General features: G+C 52.6%; 3 protein-coding genes across 5 annotated transcripts; 1 reads left to right on the forward strand and 2 right to left on the reverse strand.

The window, feature by feature from the left end:
* Window positions 1-90: 90 nt before the first annotated feature.
* Window positions 91-11,683, reverse strand: DNAJC16 (DnaJ heat shock protein family (Hsp40) member C16). 2 transcript variants are annotated; one of them, XR_005259562.1, is made up of 15 exons: window positions 11,433-11,683; window positions 10,226-10,292; window positions 9,041-9,371; window positions 8,612-8,796; window positions 7,367-7,471; window positions 6,616-6,774; window positions 6,140-6,270; window positions 5,726-5,909; window positions 5,369-5,551; window positions 5,071-5,147; window positions 4,749-4,829; window positions 4,564-4,662; window positions 3,957-4,127; window positions 2,636-3,547; window positions 91-2,411 (listed from the first exon to the last, which is right to left on the reverse strand). XR_005259562.1 is itself a non-coding variant. In XM_038159600.1 (14 exons), the coding sequence occupies exons 1-14, from the start codon at window positions 11,681-11,683 to the stop codon at window positions 3,151-3,153; spliced, it is 2,421 nt and encodes an 806-aa protein (XP_038015528.1). In that variant the 3' UTR covers window positions 91-3,150. The 2 variants fall into 2 exon arrangements, 1 of the variants encoding a protein (XP_038015528.1); XM_038159600.1 differs by having other exon boundaries at window positions 91-3,547.
* Window positions 11,684-15,373: 3,690 nt separating this feature from the next.
* On the forward strand, window positions 15,374-23,079 carry CASP9 (caspase 9). Of its 2 annotated transcripts, XR_005259597.1 has the most exons (11): window positions 15,374-15,804; window positions 16,573-16,792; window positions 17,155-17,235; window positions 17,397-17,428; window positions 17,964-18,140; window positions 18,822-18,911; window positions 19,575-19,722; window positions 20,078-20,257; window positions 20,436-20,545; window positions 21,168-21,600; window positions 21,743-23,079. XR_005259597.1 is itself a non-coding variant. In XM_038160011.1 (10 exons), exons 1-10 carry the CDS (start codon window positions 15,673-15,675, stop codon window positions 21,258-21,260), a joined length of 1,263 nt encoding a protein of 420 aa, XP_038015939.1. In that variant the 5' UTR covers window positions 15,374-15,672; the 3' UTR covers window positions 21,261-21,693. The 2 variants fall into 2 exon arrangements, 1 of the variants encoding a protein (XP_038015939.1); XM_038160011.1 differs by lacking the exon at window positions 21,743-23,079 and having other exon boundaries at window positions 21,168-21,693.
* Window positions 23,080-23,096: 17 nt separating this feature from the next.
* LOC119710663 (chymotrypsin-C-like) lies at window positions 23,097-25,305 on the reverse strand. The gene is made up of 8 exons (XM_038160012.1): window positions 25,107-25,305; window positions 24,899-24,990; window positions 24,724-24,821; window positions 24,516-24,641; window positions 24,293-24,429; window positions 24,065-24,210; window positions 23,263-23,415; window positions 23,097-23,165 (listed from the first exon to the last, which is right to left on the reverse strand). Exons 1-8 carry the CDS (start codon window positions 25,288-25,290, stop codon window positions 23,148-23,150), a joined length of 954 nt encoding a protein of 317 aa, XP_038015940.1. The 5' UTR covers window positions 25,291-25,305; the 3' UTR covers window positions 23,097-23,147.
* Window positions 25,306-26,822: the final 1,517 nt, after the last annotated feature.

Below are 26,822 nucleotides of genomic sequence, written 5' to 3' on the forward strand. Positions count from 1 at the left end.
CCTATGGCAGGAGCAGTTTAACGCTCCTGAAATTTCTGAGAGGACATGGAGGTGAGGTTAGTTTGTACATGGAGACACAGAGCCACCTCATCACACATTAAAATAGTTTATTTTGGTTGCGAAACTGTAATTGTCTTAAAACAAAATGACATCAGTGCCTGATCACAAATACAAAAACAAAACAACCCCCCCCAAAAATAAAAAAGACAAGTTTGCCAAATAAGTTAATTCCCCCACTCCCAGTATCAAAAGTGCAAAATAGGTACCTAGTTCTCAGTCCTACTTGTCAGGCTGCGCTCGTGTCCTGGCTCCTGGTTGCTGTGGGTGAAGGGCAGAGACAGGGACAGGGAGGAGTTTGGGAACAATCTCCACTCTGGGGCCTGTATCCCTTTGCCTCAGCTCTGAGCACTGTGCCATCGCTCAGATCTCACTAGGAAAGTGCACTAGGACCCAATCTCCTCAATCTTTGGATTACAAATCATCGCGTGTGGAACAGAATCACAAGTGTTCAGAAAATGATGGGGTGATGGCTCATGGCTGCTGGGAGAGGGCAGATCCCGGGATAAGCAGCTCTGACCGTGGTCTCAAGACAGCAAACACCCGGGGTGCCACGCTGGCACTGCAGCCAACTAAACCAGGGGGCAGAGCAGCTTGGCTTTTGCTTCAACTTCGGCAAAATTTCCATAAAAATCCAGGAGCTGTGCTCCTGTCCAGCCCCAGCCAGCACCGGTGGACTGATGCAAGCAGTCCCTGGCTGAAAGGGGAGGTTACCTGTGCTATAAAGAAAATAAACCAAATGATTCTGGCAGCATGCAACACACAATGGATGTGAAGGCCATAAAGCCTTCTCCCCTTCCTCAGGGTTGGGCTGAATTCCTTTGCTGAAGCATAACTAGGCACTTTTTTTCATGAGTTGAGGGTTTTCTCCTTGTTTCTGATCAGCTGAAGAAACAGCAGAGAGACAGAGAGCATTCTTTTGCTACTGCAAAGGTTTAAGATGTTATGTGGAGCCTTCTTCTGGGCTAAAAACTATTCCAACCACATCCTGCATGGCAAGCTGTGGGGAAAGTGCAGGAGTGCTGCAGTGATTGCTCCAGCCAGGTGGAGATGAAGTCTAGAAGCATCAGGCTGGTATTTCACTCCCTCTCTGCTCTCTGTCAGCGCTGCCCTGTGCGCCTTCACAGGAGCTCCACAGGAGCTCCCGGGCAGGAAGAAGACATCACCTTCCTTCCTTCCTTCCTTCCTTCCCTCTACTTTAGTGCCTCATTCTGTGGCCCAGAGTGCACTGGGCTGGAATTAACTAATCTCACATAGGGATAGTTTGTAGCATCACAGCCTTTATTTGAAGCAGGCTCTACAGGGGATCTGAGGTACCTGTGGGGGTTGGAGCATGCCAGTCTGCTCCCAGGAAGGGGAAATGCAATGAGGCAAGGCTTTGGGAGCAATTAGGGCATGTAGGGAGTGCAATGACTGGAGCATTCCCAGCTTCTGTGCGGGATCAGCAGCTAGCTCAGGGGTTGGCAGTTATTCCTACTGACTGGCTGCTCTGCTAAGATGGTAACTAAAGCGGCAAGGGCTGAGTCTGGAATTAACACCATGTGTTCACTGGGCGCTCTGTGCTCCAAGCCCTGTGGCAAAGGCCACTGGCCCCCATCCCTGTGATCTGGCAATGCTAGAGCCTGATGGTGCCACAGGGTTCCAGATCCGTGGAACGAGGAGGCCTGGGTGCCAGTGTCAGCCCCGGCGCAGTGAAAAGGAAGAATAAACCTCACAGGATTTCAGTCCTTGCCACAAAGAGAAGCCCTGCTGCCTCACTTGGTAACTTGAGGAGTGTTAAGCAGCCACCAGGCTGCTGCTTTTCCTCCCTCTGCTATACCCAGGGGCACCCTTTCTCTGTGGTGCTGGAGGCAGCTGTCGGGGCACTGCTACACAAAGCAACGTCCAAACACAGGGCTGTGCAGCTGCTCTACCCTCACACAGCCCCAATGCCTCCAAAAGATGAAAGAAATACCCAAGCAAACAAACACAAAGCCACGGGAGCAGCCTGAGCGTGCAGAAATGGAGGTTTGGGGTAAGAAGGAAATGGGTGAGAGGCTGAAACCAAACATCTCAACCTCCAACTAAACCAAAGGAGCTTCACACACACGCAACAGTCTGATGATACAGCACTTCTGGGGCAACATTTCAAGAATACAATCGTTGACGGATGAGGTTCCTTGATACAAAGGAAGGTTGGTTTGTACTACAGCTGGAAAGGTGTTTGCAAGGAGCCCAGGTGACTCCCTGGCAGCTACGTAGAGTTTTTTACACATCTACTGGCTCATAGCAGCTCACGCCTACAATCTGAGGACGCAGGTAAAGTTATGGCTCTAGGATACATCGTCTAAAATCGACAGAAGCAGAAAAGGCATCTGAAAAATCAACGTGACATTTAAATGACTCAACACTTTGACAGTATTTTACGGCCGTGCCCTTTCCCTCCCTGTTATGGTTCAGCCAGTGAAGCTGCAGGTGGAACCATGACACGAGGAGCATGAAACATGCAGATCGCCCACAAGCCCACACCACCACGGGGGGATCCCAGCTAAGGTTTGCTACAAGGGAGATGCTCCTAACCGGATTCTGCATCACTTACCATGGGGAAAGCCGAGAGAGTACCACTGCCTGGTGGGAGGAGGCCTTTCGGAAGGGCAGGGCCTGGAGGGTCTGCAGGGTCTTGCCAGAGTTACACCATGCACCATGGGCTAAGCACACGGGGATGGGGAGGGAGTACCGCGACCCGGCCTGCGTCACCGGCCGCAGCTGGTCCAGACCCGGGCAAGTCACGGATTTCTTAACCGAGGTAAAACAAGAGGTGGGATGGGGGTGACTCGGGAAGCAGACGTGGCAGGACGAGAGGGGCAAAACGGACTTCTTGGCTCTTCGGTTGCACAGCGTCCAAACGCACGGTGGGGCGGTGGAGGGCACATGGGTGCGCTTGGCTGCGTGCCCGGGCTCCGGACACGGGAGGTGCGTTCTAGTTGCCGGCCCCAGGAAAGTTCATCTAAAACCTAAGGTCCATTCATCAAGCTTGTTTGAGTTTTCCTGGAAAGAGCTGTCCCTTGTCATCTTCATAAAAAGTTTGTCCCCTTAGAATCTCTGTAAAATTCCTCAGTCTAGTGCGGGCCACGAGGGGATATAGAACCTCTGTAAGGAACCTTCTAGAAGGCGTTCCATCCAAAAGGACAATTTGTGTAATTTGTTTTTAATGGATCTAGATCCTGGGCTGCAGGAGGATTTCCCTCTGGCTTCCGCATGTTGTAAAGCATCGTAATCCTCGCATGATCCCAGGGTTCCCCCCTCGTCCCCTGATCTGTGAGGCTTAAAGAGGCAGAAGTATTTCTTGTGGCCGTTCAGAGCCAGGACATAGCCCGTGTAGTCACGCTCGAGGAAATGCTTGTCATACTGGTTTGGGATGGGGGCCGCGTCCTGCGCAAACTCCAGCAGATACTCCAGCCACTCTCGGTGCTTGTCCAGGCTGAGGAAGGAGAAGTGAAGAGAGCTGCTCCTGGGGGAAGAGCAGAGAAGATACTGGGATTAGCACGTGTCCTTGGTCTGGCTGGATTCCTACTGGACAGGTAAGGAATTGTCAACAAGGACAGGGCAGTGCTGTGTTGCCGCAGCTCCTTTTTCAGCTCAGTGTATGCAGCACTGTCGTGCTTTCTATTTGTCAAAACACAGGTACAGTCAAAGTGGCACCAGCACCCAACCCCTCTGGCTACCACCACCAAGTCTGGCTGGGAACAGCCGCTTGGTTTTTGGTGGCTCATTGCCACTGATGAGGGCAGAGGCCACTTCGATCACCAGAGGCATTCACTCCTGGCAACGGAGCCACCATCGCTCCTCACGTGTCACCAGAGCAGCATCACACAAGTGGTTAATACAGCAACAGGAGCCTGGGAGAGGGCCCAGCCTACCCTGTGAACATGTAGACTTCCAGGGCGAACTTCTGGAGCAGGGGGGTTTTGGTGGAGTTGGACAGGATCAAGACAACGTTCATGTGCCCTGGCCTCAGGCGCACCAAGTTACTGGTGTAGTTGATGTCTGTTAGCTCAGTCACCTCAACAAAGCTCTTTTTGGGAATCCTGCTGCAACAAAAAGACCGAGTGAAAGGGGGCAAAAGGACTGGGAGCAACTGAGGATGGAGAAACTGTGAGTGCATTTGCCAGCCTATTATGCTGAGCCATCCCCGTGCTCTGTAGCAAAAGCCAATGTAACTGGTGCAATAGCTTGGTTTGCACCTCTCTCAACGAGTGGGTCAGACCTTTAGCTCTCCCTGAGGATGCTGTCATGGGCAAACTTCGTGGGAATTGTCTAATAAGCAGATTAGTGTCCCCTTGTCCTTGCTGGCTGAGTCCTGGCTGTGCACTGGTCCTCCTTCCTTGCTGTGCCTGCACTGCCCTGCACAACAACTGCACTATGTGCAACTTCAGCACTTCTCTGCTCTTCACTAACCCTCCCTGCACAGGTGCTCCCTGAGCAATGCTTCTGCAGAAGACATTCTGGAAAACTTAGAGAGGGAACCTGTTACTCTCTTTGCTGAAGCTCGCATCATTCTTCTCCGTCTTTGCAGCCGTTTCTTCTTTCCCCGAGGGTGGAGCATCCCTTGTGTCACTCGAATCACTGCAGAGAAAGTAATTTTGTGTGTGTTTAAGGCCTTGGGGCTGGACTGAAGAGCTGTCCCTGAGGGCATTTTGGTGCACACTCACCTGAAAGCCTGAACAATAACAGTGCCAAAGAGAATGAAGAGTGCAGAGAAGAGCAAGGACAGGAGGGGCATCATTTCTCGCCTGAGGGAAGATGTGCAAGCAGCAGTCAGGTCTGTGAGTTCTGCCTCAATTTCAGTTCCTGTCTATATCAGATAACACTGTGTGCCTTTCCCAGAAACTCAGCTTGTTTCTTGGGTCTTAAAGGCCATCATGTTTTTGAGTACTGTCCTGCTCCCGCCCAAAAGGATGCTAAAATTGGATCTGTTTTAAAATAAGGTGACAAGGAAATAGTGAGTACCAACAATGGATGCCCAATCCGTACCAGTTACTGTGAAACAAACTGTCCCACCAGTCTGAGATGTAGTCCACGGTGGAGTAGAACCATCGGATAAGGAACGTCTGTTTGAAAAGAATGAAAAGCAAAAAATGAAATGACAAAACTGCTATAAAGAGCCCCAACAGGTTCACAGCATGCCATGAGATTCCTTCTGTAAGCAAGAAATCTTCTAAGAGTTTTGCCTTATTGTTTTAAAATATAAATAATGCCTCTGAACAACCATAATGGGATTATCCACAAAGGTAACATGAATGTCAGGCATCTGGAAAGGCTGTGCACTTACAGGAGCGAGCTCATCATTCAGGTCTGCCACAACGGTCTCTGATGACAGAAGGCCGGGGTCTGTTCTCAGCTGGTCCAGGAGATCCAGGAGGATGAAGTTGTCCTCTTTGCTGCCTTGCCAGGCCTCCTCCAAGGCTTTATAGGCAATCTTCCCTGCATTATTGCGTCTCTCCAGAATGACCACCTGGATGAGCCAACAGCATGGCATGTGTCAGAGAGGAAGGGGCTTTTGTTTTCTTCTACACATATGATTCATTTCAAACCACTTCCCAGAATCAGGTGTCAGATCAAGGTACAGCATCAATTAAATGACAGGCTAAGAGAAGAAGGGATTAATAAAATAAAAGGAAACCCTCACAGCTGATTTTCCGTGATACTTCTCCTCATCCATCAGCAAGGCATCTGCAAACTCCGGCTGCCGATCACTGTAGATGTGCACAAACCTCAGCGTGTCTTTTGTGTTGGCCACAGCAAAAGTCAAAAATGCCTCATAAGCCTCGGCAAACTTCTCTCCTTCCTCGGTAAGCAAGACCACACAGTGCCTGGGTGACACAACGAGATGTGGGATTAAGAGCCAGTCTGGAGGTGAGAGGGAACAACCAACCCCTTTCCTCTTGGCAGAACAATCCTGATGAGCCCCAAACCTCTCTGACAGTGTGGATATTGAGCATGATCCAATGCAGTCACTGCTCTTTTCCTGCAGAATCAAACCAGAAGTGATTCTAGGAGCAGCCCCAGAGCCTTGGGAAACAAATGGGAACATCTCACTTACTTTCGCTGACGGTGAGACTTCTTCACAGGACACAGCTCCTGGAACAGCCTCTGGCTGGTCAGTCTGGCCACCATGAGGAACTTATTCTGGGAAAGGAAGTCATCAATGAGCTGCTTCTTCATTTCTCGTGCCTGGCAGGGACCAAGAAAAGCAGAAGTCGGAAATGAGCAGGAAGAGGAGGGGAAAGCTGTTGGATGTTCCTGGAGAAGGCTGCCAGCCCTTGTGGTCATCCCTGCAATCACCCAAGATGCTTTGAGGCCCCAAGACCGGGAAGTTACTCGTGTCCCCGCTCCCAACAGGTTGGAGTGCCCCAAGCTTCCCTTGTCCTAACACTCTCTCTCCTCCTCCAAAGCCTGAGTTTAAGCTGAGAACAAATACTCTTCCTCCAAACTGCACCACTGACCACCCCCTCATCACCAGCTCGGTCAGAAAAGCTCCGTGCCTGTTTTCCCTAAGCTCTTGGAGCTGAGTGATACCTGCACAACGTCAGCGGGCCGGTCGATGTGCTCCTTGAAGATCATCATGGTGGGAGTGTAGACATTGATGTTGTACTGGCTGGACAACTCCTCAGTGCCTCGGAGTCCGACGTACACATAGCCAAAGGACAGGTAATCTCGGTAGGCAAAGGCCGTCAGCTGGGCGGGAGGAAATCCCCAGCACATGTTTATGTTACAGAGTAAGCATTTTCTCCCCCAAGTGCCTGTGGTGACTTTGCTCCAAGAATACATCCTGCTGGTTGAATGCCATCAGATGTGCTGTGAGAGGTACAAGCCCTTCCTCTCCCTCACTGAACCAAATTTTGTATCCTCTTAGTCATTGTGCCAGGAGCCTCCAGGGATCCACAGCTTTATTTACAGCCTGATACGTTGCAGGGTGGCAGGGCCTTCTTAGGAAATGGGATTTTCAGCAACCCAAATTAGATTTGCCACAAACATCTCCCATTCCCAACAAAGGCTGTGCACCTGTGTTGCTGCTACCTTAGAAACACAACTGCACCTTCACACCAATGAAGGGTAACTGTGTCAGGATGAAGAAACAGACTCCTTACAAAGCTGGTCACCTGGCCACATCATTTACAACCTGCACAAATCACCTTGCTATCTCCTTGAACCAGACAGTGGTGTCTGGAGGCATCAGTCCACCTCTACTCACGGCAGTGGCGTGTTGTAATTTGGAATATCTGGATTTATAAGCAAATCAACAATGCAGTGAAAGAAATGACATTACCTTGTATAACAACGGCACAACTGGCATGTGATCGAAGAGCAGCACGTGGGGCTTGTTGTCTTTCCTCCAGTGGGACAGAAAGCGGATGTAGTTTTTATCTGTAATCTTTAGACAGAAGCAGTTTAACCTCTGAACTGTCAGACACCAGCAACACTGCAATGAGGCGTCTGAACGAGGGCTGCGCCTGAAAAGGCTCTCTAGGTGTTGCAGGAACGAGACAGTGGGTTGGTCTTTCCAACATATACTCCTGATTAATGAGTGAATTAAAACCGTCACTCTTGACCTCCCTCAGCCATCTTACTTACTGCAGCCTCTGCTGATGCCATTCCAAGTCAATGCCAACATCACTATTATTCTCCTGTTTGTTGGGACCATATTCTTTATATATACATAAAAATGGGAACCCAAGGGTTAAAAGACACCTGAGAGCTCCACTAAACCTGCTCTGTTTCAAGGGTGCTACCTCTCAGAAAGGATATAAATGGCTTCAGTTACGGTAGAAGGGGAAATAATCCCTATTTTTTGGGCAAGAAGTCAAATAACTCCAATACCCAGAAGACAAGTGAAGAGTCCGTTGGGGAAGGTGACCGCTGGTAAAGATCCCAAGGGAAAATGATGTGAGGTGAACAAGGCCATGAGCAGAGGCCAGGCAGGTGAGAGTGCTGTGGGGGCTGACCCAGCCACATCACAGGGGTGGTGGGCATTTTAGGACTCTGTCAAAAATCACCAGAAGGCTGAAACACAGGAATATTTTATCAGTTAGGAGATTTTACTTATGACTTTGAAAGGGCTCATGCTGCCAGCTCATTTCAAAGGTCCAAAGGAAAACTGGACAAAACAAACGGGACTCTGTCAGTGAGTTTTAGCAGATGTGACCTATGAGGTAGCAAGTGGTTCCTAATTTGCTGGGTGAAATGCCAAGAAAGCAGGAGAGAAGTGAAATCCAGCAGGTTTCTGTCCTAGGGATAGCTTGGGTAGAGCCCTGGCAGCTGTGGGGTGTCACAGCTGGGGTCAGCTGCCACTAGAATCACTGGTGTGACCATGTAGTAGCAGAATCCTCTTTTCAAAGACTAGTGTTACAGAGCTGCAGGGTGGGAACGCTTCTGGCAGCTCCAGGGTTTGGAGCTTTGTGCACAGATCAGCTTGGAGCCTGAATTAAACAGATTAACCACCAAAAAAGCCAAGGAGAGAGGGATCTCCAGGTAGAGAAGAGCAGCAGCATCTGACACCCCTGCTAGAACCTACCTTTTCAACAAGATTCCCTGGCAGAAGGTTCTCCACGAACTGCCGCAGGTTTTCCCGAACGACAGCGTTGTGGAAGAAGGTTATTTTCCCATTAATGAGCCCCAGCAGGGTCGGAGTGCTGTGGGCACCCAGATGATGGGCGAGGCGCCGTTCGTACCCCGCGTGAACGACACCAATTCCTGCTCCTGGAAAAGGAGAGCACCAGGTTCACCTGTAAGATCCCCCACAACCCAAATGCCCAGTGCAAAAATGATGACCTGCTCCTTTGCCCAGCACCCTGCTTTGGAGTTAGGAATGTTTGGGAGAGCATTAGGATAAAACCCTGAGGAAATCCACAGGTCTAAACTGGGTCACCCAAACCTGAAGGCAAACCACTGCAGCATTACCGGGCGAGGGACACACACCCAACCCCAACAACCTCATCCTTACCCAGAGCCTCCAATTCCTGAGCAACTTCCTTCCACACAGGCTCGATGTGGATGCAGCTGAAGCACCAGTCTGAGGTGATTTTAATGAGGTAAGGTTTCTTGAAGCTATCTGGCACGATTTCATTGATGTAGTGGGAAAAGTGGAGCAAATACTTCTCGTCGGAGGTGTCGCGCCTCTCGGAATTGAAAGGGAAATGGAAGAAGGACTCATCAAAATAAAAGCCATCATGGAAGCGGTGGAACTGGCGATGCTGCTGCTGAGAGAAGCCCTGGCTTTCCCCAGCATCTCCGTAGCGATCAAAGTTTGCCCTCTTTTCCTCGTTGGAGAGAATCTGGAAAGCAAATGATGGAAAAATGATTGCCTGAAACCATGAGGGGGAACTGCCCTGACTGTAATCCCTCAGTAAATAACGTAAGGAATGTGCAGTCTTTGCTGCAAATCAGACAGCTAAATATTGTGGAAAAAATAAGCATCACATCCTTCTCAGCTCACTGTGGTAAATAAGGGTAAAAAACCCTCAAAGCCCAAAGAAAAGGAGCCCCTAAATCCAGGCTGCCGTACCCACTTCTGTCACCAACAGCTCCTCGGGTCTGAACAGCCTGTGTTCTGAGCACAAACACTCTTTTCTGGAGTGGCTTTTGTTGGTGTCTCTTTGAATCTGGAGGGTTCAGAAAATGACAGAAGTTTCACTGAGCAGCCACAAGTCCTGCAGAGAAACTGCATTTTTTAGCAGGGAAATAAGGATTTATTTTTATTTCCATGGGCTTGGCTGCCACAAACTGGAGCGACCAATTTCCAGAACATGCAAATAACTACTGCTAAGAATAATTTGAGGTGACTAAATCCCTGTGATGATGAACATTGCTTACATGACCCCGAAATGCTTTTATGTATGTGTGACACAGTCAAGACGCTGGTCAGCTGGGCAGGGCTTAGGGAATACCCACTCCTTCCTTCTTTGAGGCTTTTTAGGCAGAGCAGGGCAGACCTGCAGAAACCATGCTGGTGACCCCACTGGTTCTGTCAACAAAGCTGAGCAAATTTTTTGGGTGGGTAATGTCCACCTCCACAGAGTCAAGCACCTTTCCCACACAGAAATTCACTGGAAAAACACAAAGCCATGTATGGAAAACTAAGGTCACTTGATGTTAATGATACCAGGAGTTCACAGGAAGCATGTGTTACCTCGTAGGCCTTGCTAATCTGGATGAATTTGTCCTCTGCTCCCGGGTCCTTGTTTTTGTCAGGGTGCCTGTGGGGCAGAACCAGAAGAAAAGGGGTCAGTGGGGGAGCTGGTGGCCTCTGTTTGGAGGTGAGGAGGACATGGGCAGTAAGGGTGTGAACTGACATCCCTGAGTCTGAGATCAGATTTATACCCAGCACGTGCTGTCCCTGCCCAAACTCCATCCCAAAATGCAGCACTGCGGGCCGTGTGGGATGTGGGCCGTGTGCCTGTGGATCTGTCCCTCTGCCTGCTCCGTCCCCAGCAGCCTGAGTCCAGGACACGGAGTGTGTCTCTTTCCTAGCAATGCCTCCCTTGGCTGCTGCCCTACATAACTGCTGGGTTCTTCCTTGAATCACCTCCTGCCATGGCCTCGGGGATGTCTCACACAGAGCAACATGGGCTCTAAAAGCTGCAGGTAAGCCTGCTTTATTAATTTTGTTTCTATGCCGTAAGCCTGCTCCTCACCACACACCACCTGCAAGAGGGGTGTGATGTTTGCACATCCAACACATTTCCCTTCCACAGCACAGTGACTGAATGGCCCTTGGACATCCAGGTATCAAGCTGAGACTTCAACCCTTGTGTATTACAAGTTCCCAGGGAGAAATTTTTCTCCCCACAGCCAGACTGCAGGAGAACTTTTCCCCCCCACAGGCACACTCTGGGAGAACTTTTCTCCCTGTAGCCTGATTCTGGGAGAACTTTTTCCCTTTGTAACCAGACTCTGGAAGAACTTTTTTCCTGTAGCCAGGCTCTGTGACAATGTTCCCCCCACAGCCACACTCCAGGAGAAGTTTTCCCTCTGTAGCCAGATTGCAGGAGAACTTTCCCCACCCGTAGCCAAACTCCGTGAGAATTTTCTCACCCTAGCCAGACTCTGGGAGAACTTTCCCCCCTGTAGCCTGATTCTGGGAGAACTTTTTCCCCTCGTAAGCAGACTCTAAGCAAACTTCTCCCCCCGCAGCCAGACTCCAGAGAGTTTTACAGCAGTATCGCTGGCATGGAGCATCTATCTACGTGTGTCAGGCTGACCGCCGGCCTGCGAGGGCGCACAGCCAGGCGGGGCGGCTCATGCCACCGCGGGCCGCGGGGCCCGGCGCTGTCACCGGACCGAGGCCGGGATCCGCTGGCGGGGCCGGGCGGAGGGGGTGCAAGGGCAGCACGTACCATTCCCGGGCGAGCCGCTTGTAGGCCTTCTTGATGTCGGCCTGGCTGGAGCTTCGGCCGACCCCCAGCACGCGGTAGGGGTCGAACTCGCCCGGCGCGGCCGCTCCCAGCGCCGGCAGCAGCAGCAGGAGCAGGAGCCAGCCGGCCCGTCCCGGCTCCATGGTCCGGCGGGCCGCGGGCGGAGGGAGCGGACGTGCCGCCCTCCCGCACCGAGCGCCGCCGCTTCCGGCGCGCCCGCCCGCCGTCCCCATGGAGACCGAGCTCTTCCGGGCGAGGCCCGCGGGGAGGCCGTGGCGGCTCAGGAGTTGTGGCAAGTGCCGTGGGGCGGGTTCGGAGTGGGGATGGTGGCAGCCGTGTCCTGGGGGGCATCGGGCCGGGGAGGGGATTGTCCCGCTCTGCTCTGCCCTGGGGCGGCCTCATCTGCGATATTGAGGGCAGGTGTGGGCACCGCGATATAAGAAAGATGTTATGGTGCTAGAAAGCGTCCAGAGGAGGACAGTGAAGCTGGTGAAGGGCCTTGAGGGGAGGAGGAGCGGCTGAGGGCACTTGGTCTGTTCACCTGGAGGAGACTGAGCAGAGACTCATCCCAGTCACACCTTCCTCGGAGGGGAGGAGGAGAGCCACACGCTGTTCTCTGCTCTGGTGGCAGCAACAGGACCCAGGGAATGGCTGGAGCTCTGTCAGGGCAGGGTTAGGTTGGATGTTAGGAAAAGGTTCTTCCCCCAGAGGTTGCTCGAGCACTGAACTGGCTCCCCAGGGAATGGGCACAGCACGGAGCTTGTCTGAGTTCAAGGAGCTCCAGGGGACATGATGTGACTCTTGGGGTGTCCTCTGCAGGACCTGGACTCGATGATCCATGTGGGTCCTTTCCAACTCAGCATGTTCTGTGATTCTATTTTGGTTTTTTGCTAAGTTGTGTTTATCCAAAGTCAAAGACTTCTTTCTTGTCTCGTGCTCTGGGAGTGAGGAGGTTCACAAAGGAAACTGGGACGGAGCACAGATGGGACAGGTGACCTGAACTGGCCAAAGGGATATTCCACGGAATGCCCAGTGTATCAGCTGAGGGGAGTGACTGTGAAGGAGCTGATCTGCGTTCAGGAAGGGGATCTGACATCAGTCAGTGGGTGGTGAGCAACTGCATTGTGCATCACTTGTTTTCCCCATTATTATTATTATTATTGTTATTGTTTTGTTGTTGTTGTTGTTGTTATAATTTACCGTTACTACTGTATTTTACTTTATTTTCAATTATTAAACTGTTATTTTCTCAACATATAAGTTTTACTTTGATTCTCCTTTGCATTCCACGGGGTGGGAAGAGAAGAGAAGGGATGAGTTGAGCAAGTAGCTGCGTAGTGCCTAATTTCCAGCTCAGCTTAACCCACAACAGCTGGCTTAGGGAATGTGGCTTGGATGAATGGGTGGTGAGGTGGATCAAGGGCTGTCTGGGTGGCAGAGCTCAGAGGACATCATCCGCTTGCAAGTCTGCAGTCAGTGGCTTCCCTGAAGATCTATACTGGGTCCAGTGGCCCAGTCTTAATCAACTTGTTTATCAATGATCTGGACAGACTGATGGAATGTACCCTCAGCAGGTTTGGTGATGATATGGAACTGGGGAAGTGGCTGATCCATCTGAAGGTTGGGGGCTGGGTGACATCTGGGGGACTGGCTGATCCACCTGAAGGCTGTGCTCCCATTCAGCAGGACTTTGAGAGGCTGGAGAATCGGACAGAGAGAAACTTAATGATGCTCAACAAGGGCAATGCGGGTCCTGCCCCCGGGGAGGAACAGCCCCAAGCACCAGCACAGGCATGGGTGACCTGCTGGAGCATCTCTTGTAAGACTCTGCCCAAAATTGCTCTCTCATCTGCCTCACGATCGTCGTGAAAAAACAGACCACCGAAAGAGGCACATCCTGGTTTGGTGGGGCTTGCCAAGGCCCCGGGACTGGAACTTGAGTTATTGTTCCCAGGTGCGTTTGTCCACCTCACGCTACACTGCTCCCAGTGAAAGGACAAGGGGCACCTTGACCTTCCTTCGCCTGCATCGTGCTGTGACAATGGCCTGGAGTTTTCCACCCCAAGCCTGGCTGGACTCTCTTCTGGAATTACCCTTTGGTGGTCTCCACAGAAGACCCTTCATCTACTGTACAACCACCGTGGCAGATGGACTGAGATGGGAGAAGCCATTCCCTCCAAGCCTGAGACATAAAACCCCTATATGGAAAAGACTCCTTTTCTCCTCAAGGACTGAAACCTGTAACCTGGGAGCAGGAGGAGGGCAGTGTGTGTGTGGGAGAACAGCTGATCAAACTGAAATGTTTGCCTGTAGGCAGTGACCACTGAACCAGGGAAACAATGACTCTGCCCCACTGCTGAGATCATGAGACTATTGTATCCTTTCCCCCCTCCTTCCCAACTTTCAGTAGAAAATTCTAATAAAAACCCTCGAGTCAGCTAGCTAACTCGAGATCTCCCCAACGTGAAGGCAGCTCCTCGACTGGACATCGACTGGGCTGGACCTCGAAGAATTACATCGCCTCTATGTTGGTAGATATACCTACTCTGTCTTTCCTTTCCTTTCCTGCAGGGTTTCTTTCTCTTTCTTTCTCTCTCTCTCTCTCTCTTTTCCCCAATCCCCTCCAATGCATTTTGCTGTGATTATTCAATAAAGTACACTGATTTTGATTGTTACTGCAAACCCCCTTGCCATGTTGGCGTTTTGTACCCTGAGATCAGATAACGAACCGTCACAATCCTGTCTGTGAGGGTGGATCGTGACATCTCTGCAGGAAGGACCTGGGGGTCCCATGGTCAATGAGCTGTCCCAGAGCCAGGAGAGCGTCCTGGGGGCCAAGAGGCCCTGGGGTGCACTGGGAGGAGCACTGGCAGCAGGTCAGGGAGTGAGCCTGCCCCTCTGCCCAGCCCTGGGAGGCACACCTGAGTGCTGTGTCCAACCCTGGGGTCCTTGCCAGTGAAGGTGAGGAAGGGCTTGGAGCATGTCCCTCGCTGAGGAAAGGCTGAGGGAGCAGGGGCTATTCAGCCTCGAGAGGAGACACAGCTGAGAGGGGTCCTCATCCCCGTCTCTGTCTGTCCCTGTCTGCAGGGAGGGTTCAGCCTCTGCTCCGGGGGGGCAGCAATGGCACAAGAGCAACTGGCAGGAACTGATGCACGGGAAGTTCCATGTGAACATGAGGAAGAACTTTGCTGTGAGGGTGGCACAGTGCCTAGAGAGGGCGTGGAGTGTTCATCCCTGGAGATATTTTTTAAAACCCCAACAAAACACCAAAACACAGAAGGACGGAATCCTGTTCCGTTTGCTCTGGAATGACCCTTCTGGACCACAGCAGGGCTCTTCCAGCCTGACTCCGTGTGTGACTCTGGAACTCCGAAGCGGTGGCGCTTCCGGGCAGCGAGCTGCGGTTCCGGGGCAGAGCGGCGGCTCCGGGGCAGAGCGGCGGTTCCCGGCAGCGAGCTGCGGTTCCGGGGCAGAGCTGCGGTTCCGGGGCAGAGCGGCGGCTCCGGGGCAGAGCTGCGGTTCCGGGGCAGAGCGGCGGCTCCGGGGCAGAGCTGCGGTTCCGGGGCAGAGCTGCGGTTCCGGGGCAGAGCGGCGGCTCCGGGGCAGAGCAGCAAGTCCGGGCAGCGAGCGGCGGTTCCGGGGCAGAGCGGCGGCTCTGGGGCAGAGCTGCGGTTCCGGGGCAGAGCTGCGGTTCCGGGGCACAGCGGCGGCTCCGGGGCAGAGCTGCGGTTCCGGGGCAGAGCTGCGGTTCCGGGGCAGAGCGGCGGCTCCGGGGCAGAGCAGCAAGTCCGGGCAGCGAGCGGCGGTTCCGGGGCAGAGCGGCGGCTCTGGGGCAGAGCTGCGGTTCCGGGGCAGAGCTGCGGTTCCGGGGCACAGCGGCGGTTCCGGGCAGCGAGCTGCGGTTCCGGGGCACAGCCGCGGCTCCGGGGCAGAGCAGCAAGTCCGGGGCACAGCGGCGGTTCCGGGGCAGAGCGGCGGCTCCGGGGCAGAGCTGCGGTTCCGGGGCAGAGCGGCGGCTCCGGGAAGGCACCGGAGGCGGGTCCGAGGCAGAGAGGCGGGTGCGGGGCAGAGCCGCAAGTCCGGGAAGGCCCGGCGGCGGGTCCGGGCACTGAGTGGCGGTTCCGGGCATTGAGCGGCGGCTTCAGTAAGGGATCGGCGGTGGGTGCGGGCGTTGAGCGGCGGCCCCGGCAGAGCCCGCTCCGGTAGCCCAGGCTCCGCGGCCATGGAGCAGCAGCAGCGGCGGGCGCTGCGGCGCGGGCGGGCCCGGCTGGTGGCGGCGCTGCGGGTGGAGCCGCTCTGGGAGCCGCTGGAGCAGCGCGGGCTCTTCACCCGGCCGATGCTGGAGGAGCTGCAGGTGGGCAGGGAGCGGGACACTGGGCACCGGGGCGGCCCGGGGAGGGTCCGTGTTTCCAGAGAGCAGGGGACGGACATGGCGGGGTAGTTCCTGCATCCCCTGAGTCCTGGTGACAGGACTGAAGGGTGACGCTAGTCCAAGGGAGAGTCCAAGGTCCCCTCACTCTGGTGACAAGCTCATAGGGGAACTCCATGTCCCTTTAGTCCTGGTGACAGGCCCAGAGGGATGGCCCTGTGTCCCCTCATTCTGATGACAAGGCCTGGGGACGGTCCTTATGCAGATGAGATGTTCGAGAACTGCCCCCCCCCCCCCCCCCCCCCCCGCTTGTCCCTTCTTGTCCCCAGCCCCAGCCAGTGCCAGGTATAGGGGTTTCTCTTTGTGTCCCTATCGCAATCTGATGACACCCTTAAGGTGTTCTTGTTTTTCCCCCCTTGGTTACAGGTGACAGGCCTGGGGCTGTTTATACCCCATCTTACACACTGGTGACAGCCCAGGGGTGCCTGTTTGTCCCCAGGTGCCAGATTTGGGGTGCTCCCTCTCCCCCTTTACCTTTAGACCCCTCATCAAGTTGGGTGTCTCAGTGGTGACCATTGTTATGGGAGTCAGGGCTGGGGGTCTGGTGGGGGTCTCTGGCTATTTCCACTTGTTTTGCTGTCATTTACCCTGTGTCCATGTCCTGGGTGTGGATCCAACGTTGTCCTGTCAGAGCGGTTGGAAGGGCTCCCCAGGCACTGCACGAACCCCTGTTCTGGGTTTTCTCCTCTGCAGAGCACTGGCAGCCGAGGAGAGCAAGCCCGGCAGCTGATCATTGATCTGGAGACTCGCGGGAAGCAGGCTTTCCCTGCCTTCCTCTCCATCCTGCAGGACACTGGGCAGGGCGACCTTGCTGAGATGCTGATCCAGGAGTGCGAGTCCCGGCCGGTGTCATCACAGCTGCCAGACCTGAGGCCTGTGGAGCTGGAGTTGCGGGAGGAAAAACAGCGTAAAAGTCAGTGCTGAGAGTGTAGTGTGTTTTTGGGAAACAGCAGCAGGGGGGGTGGCAGCTGGAATCCCTCTCACTGTGGGCAAGAGTCTGGGAAGTCATGATTTTTATTATCCTGGTAGAGGTGACTGTAGGAAGAATCATGGAATCCTAGAATGGTTTGGGTTGGAAGGGACCTTAAAGCTCACCTCAGCAGGGACACCTTCCACTGTCCCAGGTTGCTCCAAGCCCTGTCCAACTTGATCTTGAGCACTGCCAGGGATGGGGCCTCCACAGCTTCTCGGGGCAGCCTGTATGTCCTGCTTTTCAGCAGTGGAACCTTTTGAGCTCAGACTCATCCTCTGTATTTTTGTCCCATGCCATTACAGATGTGACCCCTCATGAACGTTTGTCTATCCCAGTCCAAGCTGAGAGTGAAAGACCTCAAATGCCTCCTGTGCCAGCCCGGGGTAAGCCACATTCCACTCCTAGAGCCATAGCATGCCAAAGGCTCGTTTCCAGTGTGGTGGGAAGGGGAAATTCATATGTGCTGGGAAAGATGTGAACTCTAGGAGTGTGATCTTGTTGTGGAGTGTGGTGAACTGAATCCTGTGCCTGTTTTGTGTTGTAGGTTCTGCTGTTGACAAGAGAAGCCGTGACCAGGTTAGTGTTTGAGAAGGCTGAAGGTGTTCCCTACTAGGCAAAAGCTCTCTGCCTCATGGGTGACTCCAGACAATATTTCTGGAGGAGCTGGTTCTCACTTTGTCTTACCTGAGCAATTGCTCCAAGGCTGTCACAGGGCTGATGGTCTCAGAATGGATCAGTCATTAGCCAGATCCTCCTTAAGATTACCACAGTGATAACACAAATTCTTGGCTCCTATTGGTGAGGTTTGATGATGATGCCTAAAAGAATTTCCCAGAAATTTCAACTTGCTGTTGGACATGCTACAGATAAAGCAGCAGCTGGTTTTCCACAAAGGCTTTCCCCAGTTTAATGGGTTGTTTATTTTTCCCAGCTGTTGATGAGATGTATGTGGAGAAAGGGTGCTTCTACCCATCCTAGGACTAGAGAAATTAAAAAGCTGTGAAATGAGCTACTTTAAGGACTCCCATTCCTCACTGGCATTGTGTCCTGCTGGATTAGCCAGCAAGCACTTGGGATAAGAGGGAGTTTAATTGTGACATGTCCCTGCCAGAATTACGAGATGAAAGCGGATCCCTGCGGACACTGCCTGATCCTCAATAACGTCAGTTTCTCCAGAGACTCGGGTCTGTCCACCCGAGAAGGCTCTGACATTGACTGTGAGAAGCTGGAGAGGCGCTTCAAGGCCTTGCGTTTCACTGTCCTGACCCGGCGGGATCTGAAGGCTCAGGTGAGGCTGGGTGTGTCCTGCTGACACAAGGGATGAGAGGTGAGCCCTGGAAGCAATGGGAATGCTTTAGGGGATGTGTCTTGTGTTGGCAGCACACCAAAAACCTCCCACAAAGAAACAATTAACCACTTGCATCCTCTTGCTTTATTGTTGTGCTGCCATTGCAGAAGGGGAGAGGACCTTGCACATTTTCATCCTTCTGCATGAATGTTGAATTCTCATTGGGATTTGTAGGGATTTGGTGAGGCTGTGCTTTTGAGATAGCTTGGACAGCTGTGTCATGTCTATCTGTGCCATCCTTGGCTGTTACTGGAAGTGTCAGGGGGAACATGATCATCTGAAAGTAAAATATGGTTCTCTGCTCACCCGTCAGCTCCCAGTGAGAAGCAGTGGATTTCATCAGATAAATCATGTGGAAATGTCCTTTGGTTTGTGATGCTGTGTTGTAAAGAGTGTAGAGAGGTGAGAAAGCTGTGTGATTAAAGCATCCAGTGTTAAATAAGGGCAGAGATGCAGAAATACTCACTCTCTACCAATGTCTTCTGCCAGCTGTTCTGGGCTCATGTTATCCTGTGGCAGAGGTTGACAGGATCCATGGCACTGCAGTTAGAACAGGGCCTGGCAGTAACCTGTGGCTGACATATGGTTCAAAAGACCCTCATTGTGATGTTTTCCACACAGGAAATGGTGTTGGAGCTGCTGAAGCTGTCTCGGCAGGACCACAGTGCTTTGGACTGCTGCATTGTGGTCATCCTTTCCCATGGCTGTCAGGTGGGTTTGTCCTATCTCACCCTTTGTTCCTTTGCTGTGGGAAGGGGTTCATTCCCTGTCCTGTGGTCTCACACAGGGTGAGAAGGAAGGGGTCTGTCAAAACCTTGTTCTGCCGTTGCAGTACATTTCAAAGAGTTACACCCTTATTCTGGGTTAAAGAAAACAGGATCTTCTCTGGTCTGATCCAGTGGTGTCGGTGGACAAGTGTTTTCCATTTTGGAAGTTGGGGCTAATAATTTGGAACTGCAGGGAGGTCCCACTCAGCCTCACACTGTGGTGATTCAGTCCTTCCCGTTCTCCAGCTCTGACTAGGGAATGCTGTTAGCAATAATGCCTGTTTATTCCAAGTCAGTTCTTAAAGGATGAGGAGAAGCATTCTTAGGAAAGTGGTGTATGGTATGTGCCCGTTGTACCAGAGGATGAAGAACTCCTTTGCTGGAGGATGTGGGATATGAGTTGGATAACAGAAGTTAGATTGCTGGGTTTTAGTGCATTTCAGATGTCTCCTGGATGTCCCCTCACCCTGACTTGGCCACAGGGATTCCCACAAACACCAGGATTTGTTCTGGCACCTTTATGCCGTGAAGCACCTGACAGGAAATGGGCTCTCTTAGAACTGGCCTTGCCTTCCCTGTCACTAGCTCCTGCATTTTCCTCTTGCAGACGAGCCATATTCAGTTTCCTGGAGGCGTTTACGGAACGGATGGAAAACCCATTCCCATAGAAAAGATTGTGAACTATTTCAATGGGTCCAATTGCCCGAGTTTGAGAGGAAAACCCAAACTGTTCTTCATCCAGGCCTGTGGTGGAGGTGAATCTTTGTGTTGGCTCCGGTAGCGTTGGGCTGCGGAGATGTGGTCAGGCTGTGGCTTTGGCTCCCTTTCTGTTCATCGACTGCCCCTCTCTCCAGCTTCTTCTCACACCAGCTGCCTCTTCTCTTGCCATGTGCTGAGAGGCAGCTCCAGCTCTTCACACACAGAGAGGAATTTTGTATAAACTATCAATGACTTTGACTCAACCAGTGCAGCCGAATGGCCAAAAAGCCTTACTTTGTTCTAGGGCCTTTTTCCTTTTCTCTCCCCATCTTTTCTTAATGTCAGATGTATAACTGTGAATCTCTTGGTTCGGATGAATGTCAGGAGCTGTCTTGTTGCTGCTTTTTTCAGAACAAAGGGATCAAGGCTTTGTAGTGGATTGTGATTCGCCTGAAGAGGAAGCTCCTGGCGGTTCCTTGGAGTCGGACGCGACCCCGTTTCGGGTTTCATCGGATAACATGGATGAGCCCGATGCCATTGCCAGTTTGCCCACACCTAGCGACATCTTGGTTTCCTATTCAACTTTTCCAGGTGAAACAGCCTGTGCAAATCCTTTTCTGAGCGTGGGGGAATTAGCAAAACAGTCGGAGCTTCATGGCCAAAGATAGGGGCAATTCAGGACAACCGAGCTCTGTTGGAGTGCCAGGAACTTGTTGGGATGAGAACAGCAGATGGGTTTTGGCATAATATTCTCCTTCTTTCTCTGAAGGTTTTGTCTCCTGGAGGGAGAAGTCAAGTGGCTCGTGGTATGTGGAAACGCTGGACAGTGTGCTGGAGCAATACGCCCACTCAGAAGACCTGCTCAGCATGTTAGTGAGGGTAGATGTCCTTTTTGTTCTGCTTTTTGCTGATGAAGGAAATAGCCAGGGATGTGATCAGTTGGGGCATGGAGGCCTACACTCAAAAAAGGAGTGAGGATATTGAGTGTTGAGTTTAGGGATGGGCTCATTGGAGGTACTGCAGAGAGGTTTAATTACAAAGAAAGTGCCTGGCCTCAATCTGCCAAAAATCACTGGGGGTTTCTCCAGTGAGAAGTAATCTTGGCAATGTAGGCTTTAATCCTTCAGAAGAAATTGCTAAAAAATGTCATGGCTTTCCTATCCAAGCTGATGAGATTTGGGTGCTCCTGTGAGCTTGTCCTGGGGGTGGAGGAGCACAATGCACAGGGATATGGAATGAGTCTGGCTGATCAACATCTTCCTTTGTGTGCCTTGTTGACTCAATATTACCAAAGTTGTGTACAAGTGTAGGTGCTCCAGATACTTCTTCTGTTCTCCATGGGTAGGAGAAAATCCAGTGTGGAGGGAGAGAGGACTTACAGAATCACCTTGTTGTTGTTTCCTCGTTGTTGCGGTGCTTCTTTGGCCACCTTGGCATGGCAGCCACTGATTCCCAGGGATGGGGAGAGCATCCCATTGCTCAGCCTCTCTTCTTTTCCCAGGTGGCACACGCTGTCTCTGCCAAGGGGAGGTACAAGCAGATCCCAGGATGTTTCAATTTCCTCCGTAAAAAATTCTTCTTCACGTGCCACTGACACATGGGCTCCGAGCCCCCTGCCAAAGACTGGAGATTCTTCCTGTGGCTGAATGAAATCTGTGCCCACCATGACTTGGTGTCAGTGCTCCTTGGGGATTTTGTCTGTGTGTCCAGATGTTTGTCTGGAGAAATGTGATCCACAAGCGCTGTCTTTGCGATGGAGTGGAGATGAGATGGAGATTGTGCTGTGCCAATGGGAAATGTGGATGTACCTGGAAGTCCCTTTGCTGGAGAACAGAGCCAGAGGAGAGCGCTTCTGACTCATCCTGACATGGCCATGCTTGGCCTCAGAGTGTTTTTCTTTGCTGATCATGATACTTGTGTCCTGTGCCATCCAGGTAACTGATTGAGGGGACCAGGGTCTGATGTTCAAGTGAAATGGGATGAGTTTTGCAGTCAGTGTTTCTAATAAATGCAGGTAAAGGAGCAAATCTTTAGCTGTACTCCCTTGTCTGTTTCATCTCCTCATTGCCATTTCAGCACCTCCTGAAGGCTCCTCTGAAGTGGGAGGAGTAGGAGCCTTCACTCATGTCTGTGCTGCTCTGTCTGGTCATTTACAATGTGGCTGTGCTAGCCTGTGGAGCATCCTGATCCTTTCAAGGAGTCAATTGGGAGTTACAGCAGAAAACTGATGAGGATTCATTGAAATACCAGTGCAGAGGTAAAGTTCTTAAGGAGCTGCTACCATGATGGCCTTGGGTCAGAAATCCTGCATCTGTTTTGGATTTTGAGGGGAGAGGGCATCCTTTGAGCCACCCTTGGGAGGTGCAGAGGCTTTAGGGTAGGTCTGTGCTGAGGGATGCTTGGGGATTCCCAGGGAATTTGGGAATATCCAATCTGCTTTTTCAATTACTGAGTATTTCCATGCTCCTGTGGGAGCATTTCAGGTGCTTTGAGGGTGCTGCAGGAGGAAGCCAGGGCAGCTTGGAGCACCCCAAGGAGGGTTCAGCTAGAGCTGGGGTGTGGCTGTGATGGCCTTGTCTGTGCTCAGGTGTTTGTGAGAGCTCATGGTTGTCTCCTTCTCTATTCCCCTTCTCCATCCCCCAGGGGAGTGGGGCTCTGGGCTGCCCTGTCCCATGTTATCCAGTTTTGTACAGAGCATCTAGGTGTGCAGGTGATCCCAGGGCTGATCCCATCTCCCCTGGACCTGTTCTTCTTCAGGAAAGGTCACCCTACACTCTTCCCCTTGTTTATTTCCCTGCTTCCCTCACTAAGAAAGCACTGGGACTAGGATAGGGGTGACTTTGGGTAGAGATGGCTCAGCCTTGTCCTTCTCCTTTCTGTAACATGGACTGCAGTGGCTGCTCCTTCCCCAGGGCAGGGGTGAGAACAGAGTGGGAGCGCTCCGGCAGCACAGGTGGTGGAGGGAATGTGGTGGGGCTGTGGAATGACCCCCAGGACTGACCCAGTTACCTCAACACCCCATTATAAATCTGCTGCCATCAAGTAGCCCATTTACCAGCAAGATCCCTTGAAACATCCCAGCACCGGCCAAGACACCTAAAACCTCCTTGGGCCAACTAGGTGCCCTATAGCCCCATCTCAAGTTCCCTAGAGGCCCCCCAGGACCACCAGGCCAGATTCCAGCCACTATCCCATCAAACCACCAGTCAAGCCTTGAACCCTTTGGCTTGGTGATGGCTATGGATCTACTCCTGGCTGGGAGTAACTTGTGGGGGATCTCTGCCCACTTTAGGCTCCCCAGGGGCCTGCCCAGCCTCACTGCACAGTGTGGGGGCTCTCCCCAGCACACAGGCAGAAGCCCAGGACCACAAGGTACAGCCCCCTGGTTCTGCCCCACCGCGTCCCCTCAAAAGAACCACATGAGACCAGCTTAGCACTATTGCCTTTATCACACTCAGTACTTGTGCTCCATGCTGTGTCCTCAGTTAGCGCTCATTTTCTGCCAAAGAAAGACACGGGGAGGCTCATGGTGAGACTGCTGGCAGGGCAGGGGCAGTGTGGCCAACCTGCATGGGGGCAGAGGAAGGGGCACCCACCTCGTTGATCCAGTCGATGTAGGCAGACACCCGGGTGAAGACTGTTGGCTTCTTTATCATGTTGCATTTCAGGCCGGAGCCGAAGCTGACGATGCCCTCGACCTCCCAGATGCCGTCATCGCGCTGGCAGTTCAGGGGGCCCCCAGAATCGCCCTGTGTGGAGAGACAGTATGGGCCATTGCTCCTAGCACCCTGGTGGCACACCCCACATCCTGTACAGCACCCACCACTGTCACAGACAGGTAGAAGAATTATAAAAGAAAGGCCTTAGGAAATCGGACCTTGCTCTGCTAAAATTGCCAAAGCTGGCCTGTCGTTTCTTCTCAGTACAGCTAACAAGTGATTTACAAGTTCCCATGTGAAGCTATTTTGCAAATGAGAAGTTCATTTAACAATCTATTCTGAGGGTGAAAAACAAATAATGCACCTCTGTAAACAATAAGATTTGTCCCATGAGAACCCACAAAGGAAAGACGGAAACATATCTAGAGAGAGAAAATTTGGTAGACTTATTCAATAGTGCTTACCAGCTAGTGACCTGAATTTCACTGTATTGCTGACCAATTAGGTTTAACACAGTGCCTTCTGATATTTCCTATAAATATGAGCTTTGTGAATAAAGGGTTGGCTATCTGCATGAAGAACATGGAGTCTTGGCTAATTTATTCCAACACGCCACCGCAGCTCCTTCCCCACCCCTCCTGTGCTTCTCATGGAACCTGTTGCCCTGCACTGCTCCAGCACCACTCTCAATCCTACTCAGGGCTGGGGGCAGCTGCCACCCAGCAGTGGCCACACTCACGTTGCATCCAGAGACGATGCCATCGCCGCCGGCGCACACCATGGTGTTGCGCACGAGGCTGCCCCACCAGTCCCATTTGGAGCAGGTCTCATAGTCCACCACGGGCAGCAGAGCCTGCTGCAGGGCATCGGCCAGGGGCCCATTGGCTGCAAGGACAGTCACACCTCACACTCTGCACACTCCCTGCCCAGGGACCCCTGGGGACCCTCCCGGGGACACCCCACTTACTCCTGACGCGTCCCCAGCCGGTGACATAGCAGGGGTAGTCGTTGGGCAGGATCTTGTCAGCAGCTGGCAGGCAGGCGGCACGGATGGTGTCAGTCTCCTGCACCTCCTCTGCCAGCTTGACCAGGGCAATGTCGTTGCTACAGGGGGACATGAACCATGAGGAAGTGGTTGCCAGCTTTGTTGCCCCCCCCCCCCCCCACTCCTGGATATATTCCATCCCTACATGACAAGGAGAGAGTTCCATTTCTCGTGGACGATCGTCTTCTCCACACCCACGGCCACAGAACCGGACTCGTCATCCTGTGACAGGTCCTGCTTGCCCAGCACCACACGGTAGGTCATGGAAGAGCTGACAGGGAGACAGGGAGTGTCAGTCCCCACAAATACCTCGTCCTGCTTGTACAGATGCACCCCAGCACCCCAACACCCACCTGATGCAGTGGGCAGCTGTCAGCACCCACTGGGGGGCAATGAGGGTCCCGCCACAAGTGTGGCGCCAGGATCCAGAGCGGCTGTACTGCAGCGAGATCTGCGAGGGCAGAGGCACAGGGTGAGAGCAGCAATGTCCCCATCCCTGTCCCCATGCCCGTCCCTGTGCCCCCTCACCTGCCATGGCCAGCTGTGGGCTACAGCGTCTTCACCGCCCACCACGCGGGAGCTCAGCTGTGGTGGCACGGCCGGCTGGCCGCACCCGTAGGCTGTGTGACACCCGGCAAAGGGACATCAGAGGCTGCCTGTGCCCGTGCCCAGGGCCAGGGCAGGCCCCATGGTCCTGTCTCCCCTGTCCTGACCCTTCCCCATCCCCTGCACCTACCATAGCCCAGCAGCACAACGAGACAGACGGCTCCCAGCATGGTTGTGCGGAGCAAAGGTGCCGTGGTGGGGCCGCTCACCCCTCTTATAGTGTCCAGCCTGCTGGAGACCTTGGAGTGTCCCTGCCTGCTGCTGACACGTGGGGACTGTCCCACGCCGTGGGCACAGGGGCTCCTCAGCCCCATTGCTTGCTCTTATCGCTCTCACCTGGGAATGGCCACATCTGCCCCTCATGTGCTGGCACCATGCTGGGACATGGTGGGGACACCTGGCCCTGCTCTGGGAAGGGGCACGGTCCCTTCTGGGGCACAGCTGTTGGGCAGCCCCTCACCCATGATGCTGCCAGTGAGGTGCTGAGCAGTCCTGCTGCCCCCCAGCCCTGAGCATCCACTCCCCCAGGACACTCTCTGCCCGCAGCCCCTCAGTCCCCAGGGATAAAGTGCTCCCTTTCCTGAAATGCTCATCACTGGGTGTCTCTGAGTCCCTGTCAGTGTTTGTTCACGTTGCGTGCCCATCCTTGGCGTGTCTGGGTGCTTGTTACTGGCTGCTGCCTTGGCTGTGGCATCATCATGAGTGCCGGTGGTACATTCTGTGCTCAGGAAAGCCTGGGGGTGTGTGGCTGTGCCATGTATGACTGCCAAGTGCCAAGTGCATGCATGAGGATTTGGATGGCTTTTTCTTTGCTTTATGTTGTCATTTTGGGTTGTTGTGTTTATGGTTTGAAGCCGTAGTAGTTTATTTTTTGGGGGTTCTTTTTGTATCTTTGTATCTTTGGCTAGTGGTTGGTGCCTCAGGGCAGTGGTGGGAGTCAGTGCCCACAAGTGGCTGGAGAAGAGCACCTGGACATGGAGAAGAGCACCTGGACATGTGTGGCTACTTCTGCCAGAGGGAGCCAGACCCCCAGAGCACCCCAAGGGGGTCCAGCAGGAGCCAGGATGTGGCTGGAATGGCCTTGCCTCTGCCCAAGGTTTTCCAAGAACTCAGGAGCACGTGTCCCCTTCCCCACGGCCCTGCAGTGTGAGATTCTGGGTTGTCCTGTTCTCTGTTGGCTACTTCTGCACAGAGCACCTGGGTGTTCACATGGTGCTGGGGCTGATCCCATCTCCCCTGGACCTGTTTACCTGTAGGAAAGGTGACTCTGTACTCTTCCCTATTGGGATGTTAGGAGACACTAGACAAGAAGATGGACTTCAGACCTAGTTAAGATAAGAGATTTGATAACAGGATGCCTTGGCAAAAGCAAAGGGAACTATGAAAATTAGACCTAAATTGCAGTAAGATTCCATCAGATCAGGGTTTATGGGAAAAAGAAAATCCCATTAAAGTCTGCAAGCAAGAGATGTTTTATTATGCATATGTGAAAAACGCCAATCACTTTTTTTCAGAAGTTTAAAAGTTTAATAGTAATAAAATGGTTATAAAAATAGTAATATAATTAGACTAATAAAAGTTTGAACAAATGGGATTAGGACAATATGAGACAATAAAAACAAAGAGTTATGGACAGTCTGGGTACCTCTTTCTGGGCAAAATAAGCCCAAAAAAGGACCCACGTTTACAGAGGATTAACCCTTAAAAGCAACAGCCTGTTGCACATTCATACACCTCATACATGATGCATAAATTCCATTCAAACAAAGGATTCTGTCTGGTCAGTGTCATCTTCTTCCTCTGAATCCTTACGGTGTCTTCAGGGCTGAGTGAGGCAGGAAGAATT

Source organism: Motacilla alba, chromosome 21, assembly GCF_015832195.1.
Source record: "Motacilla alba alba isolate MOTALB_02 chromosome 21, Motacilla_alba_V1.0_pri, whole genome shotgun sequence".
In the NCBI taxonomy this organism is placed as follows: domain Eukaryota; kingdom Metazoa; phylum Chordata; class Aves; order Passeriformes; family Motacillidae; genus Motacilla; species Motacilla alba.

Coding starts and splice junctions, on each gene's coding strand:
- CASP9 (XM_038160011.1), top strand. CDS start 15,673: ATGGAGCAGCAGCAGCGGCGGGCGCTGCGGCGCGGGCGGGCCCGGCTG. Junction 18,141..18,821: donor GGCGGGATCTGAAGGCTCAG/GTGAGGCTGGGT, acceptor TTTTCCACACAG/GAAATGGTGTTGGAGCTGCT. Junction 18,912..19,574: donor TCCTTTCCCATGGCTGTCAG/GTGGGTTTGTCC, acceptor TTCCTCTTGCAG/ACGAGCCATATTCAGTTTCC.
- LOC119710663 (XM_038160012.1), bottom strand. CDS start 25,290: ATGGGGCTGAGGAGCCCCTGTGCCCACGGCGTGGGACAGTCCCCACGT. Junction 24,991..25,106: donor CGTTGTGCTGCTGGGCTATG/GTAGGTGCAGGG, acceptor GGTGTCACACAG/CCTACGGGTGCGGCCAGCCG. Junction 24,822..24,898: donor CCCACAGCTGGCCATGGCAG/GTGAGGGGGCAC, acceptor CTGCCCTCGCAG/ATCTCGCTGCAGTACAGCCG.
- DNAJC16 (XM_038159600.1), bottom strand. CDS start 11,683: ATGGGGACGGCGGGCGGGCGCGCCGGAAGCGGCGGCGCTCGGTGCGGG. Junction 10,293..11,432: donor AAGCGGCTCGCCCGGGAATG/GTACGTGCTGCC, acceptor TCTGCCCCACAG/GCACCCTGACAAAAACAAGG. Junction 5,910..6,139: donor AAGTCTCACCGTCAGCGAAA/GTAAGTGAGATG, acceptor TGTGTCACCCAG/GCACTGTGTGGTCTTGCTTA.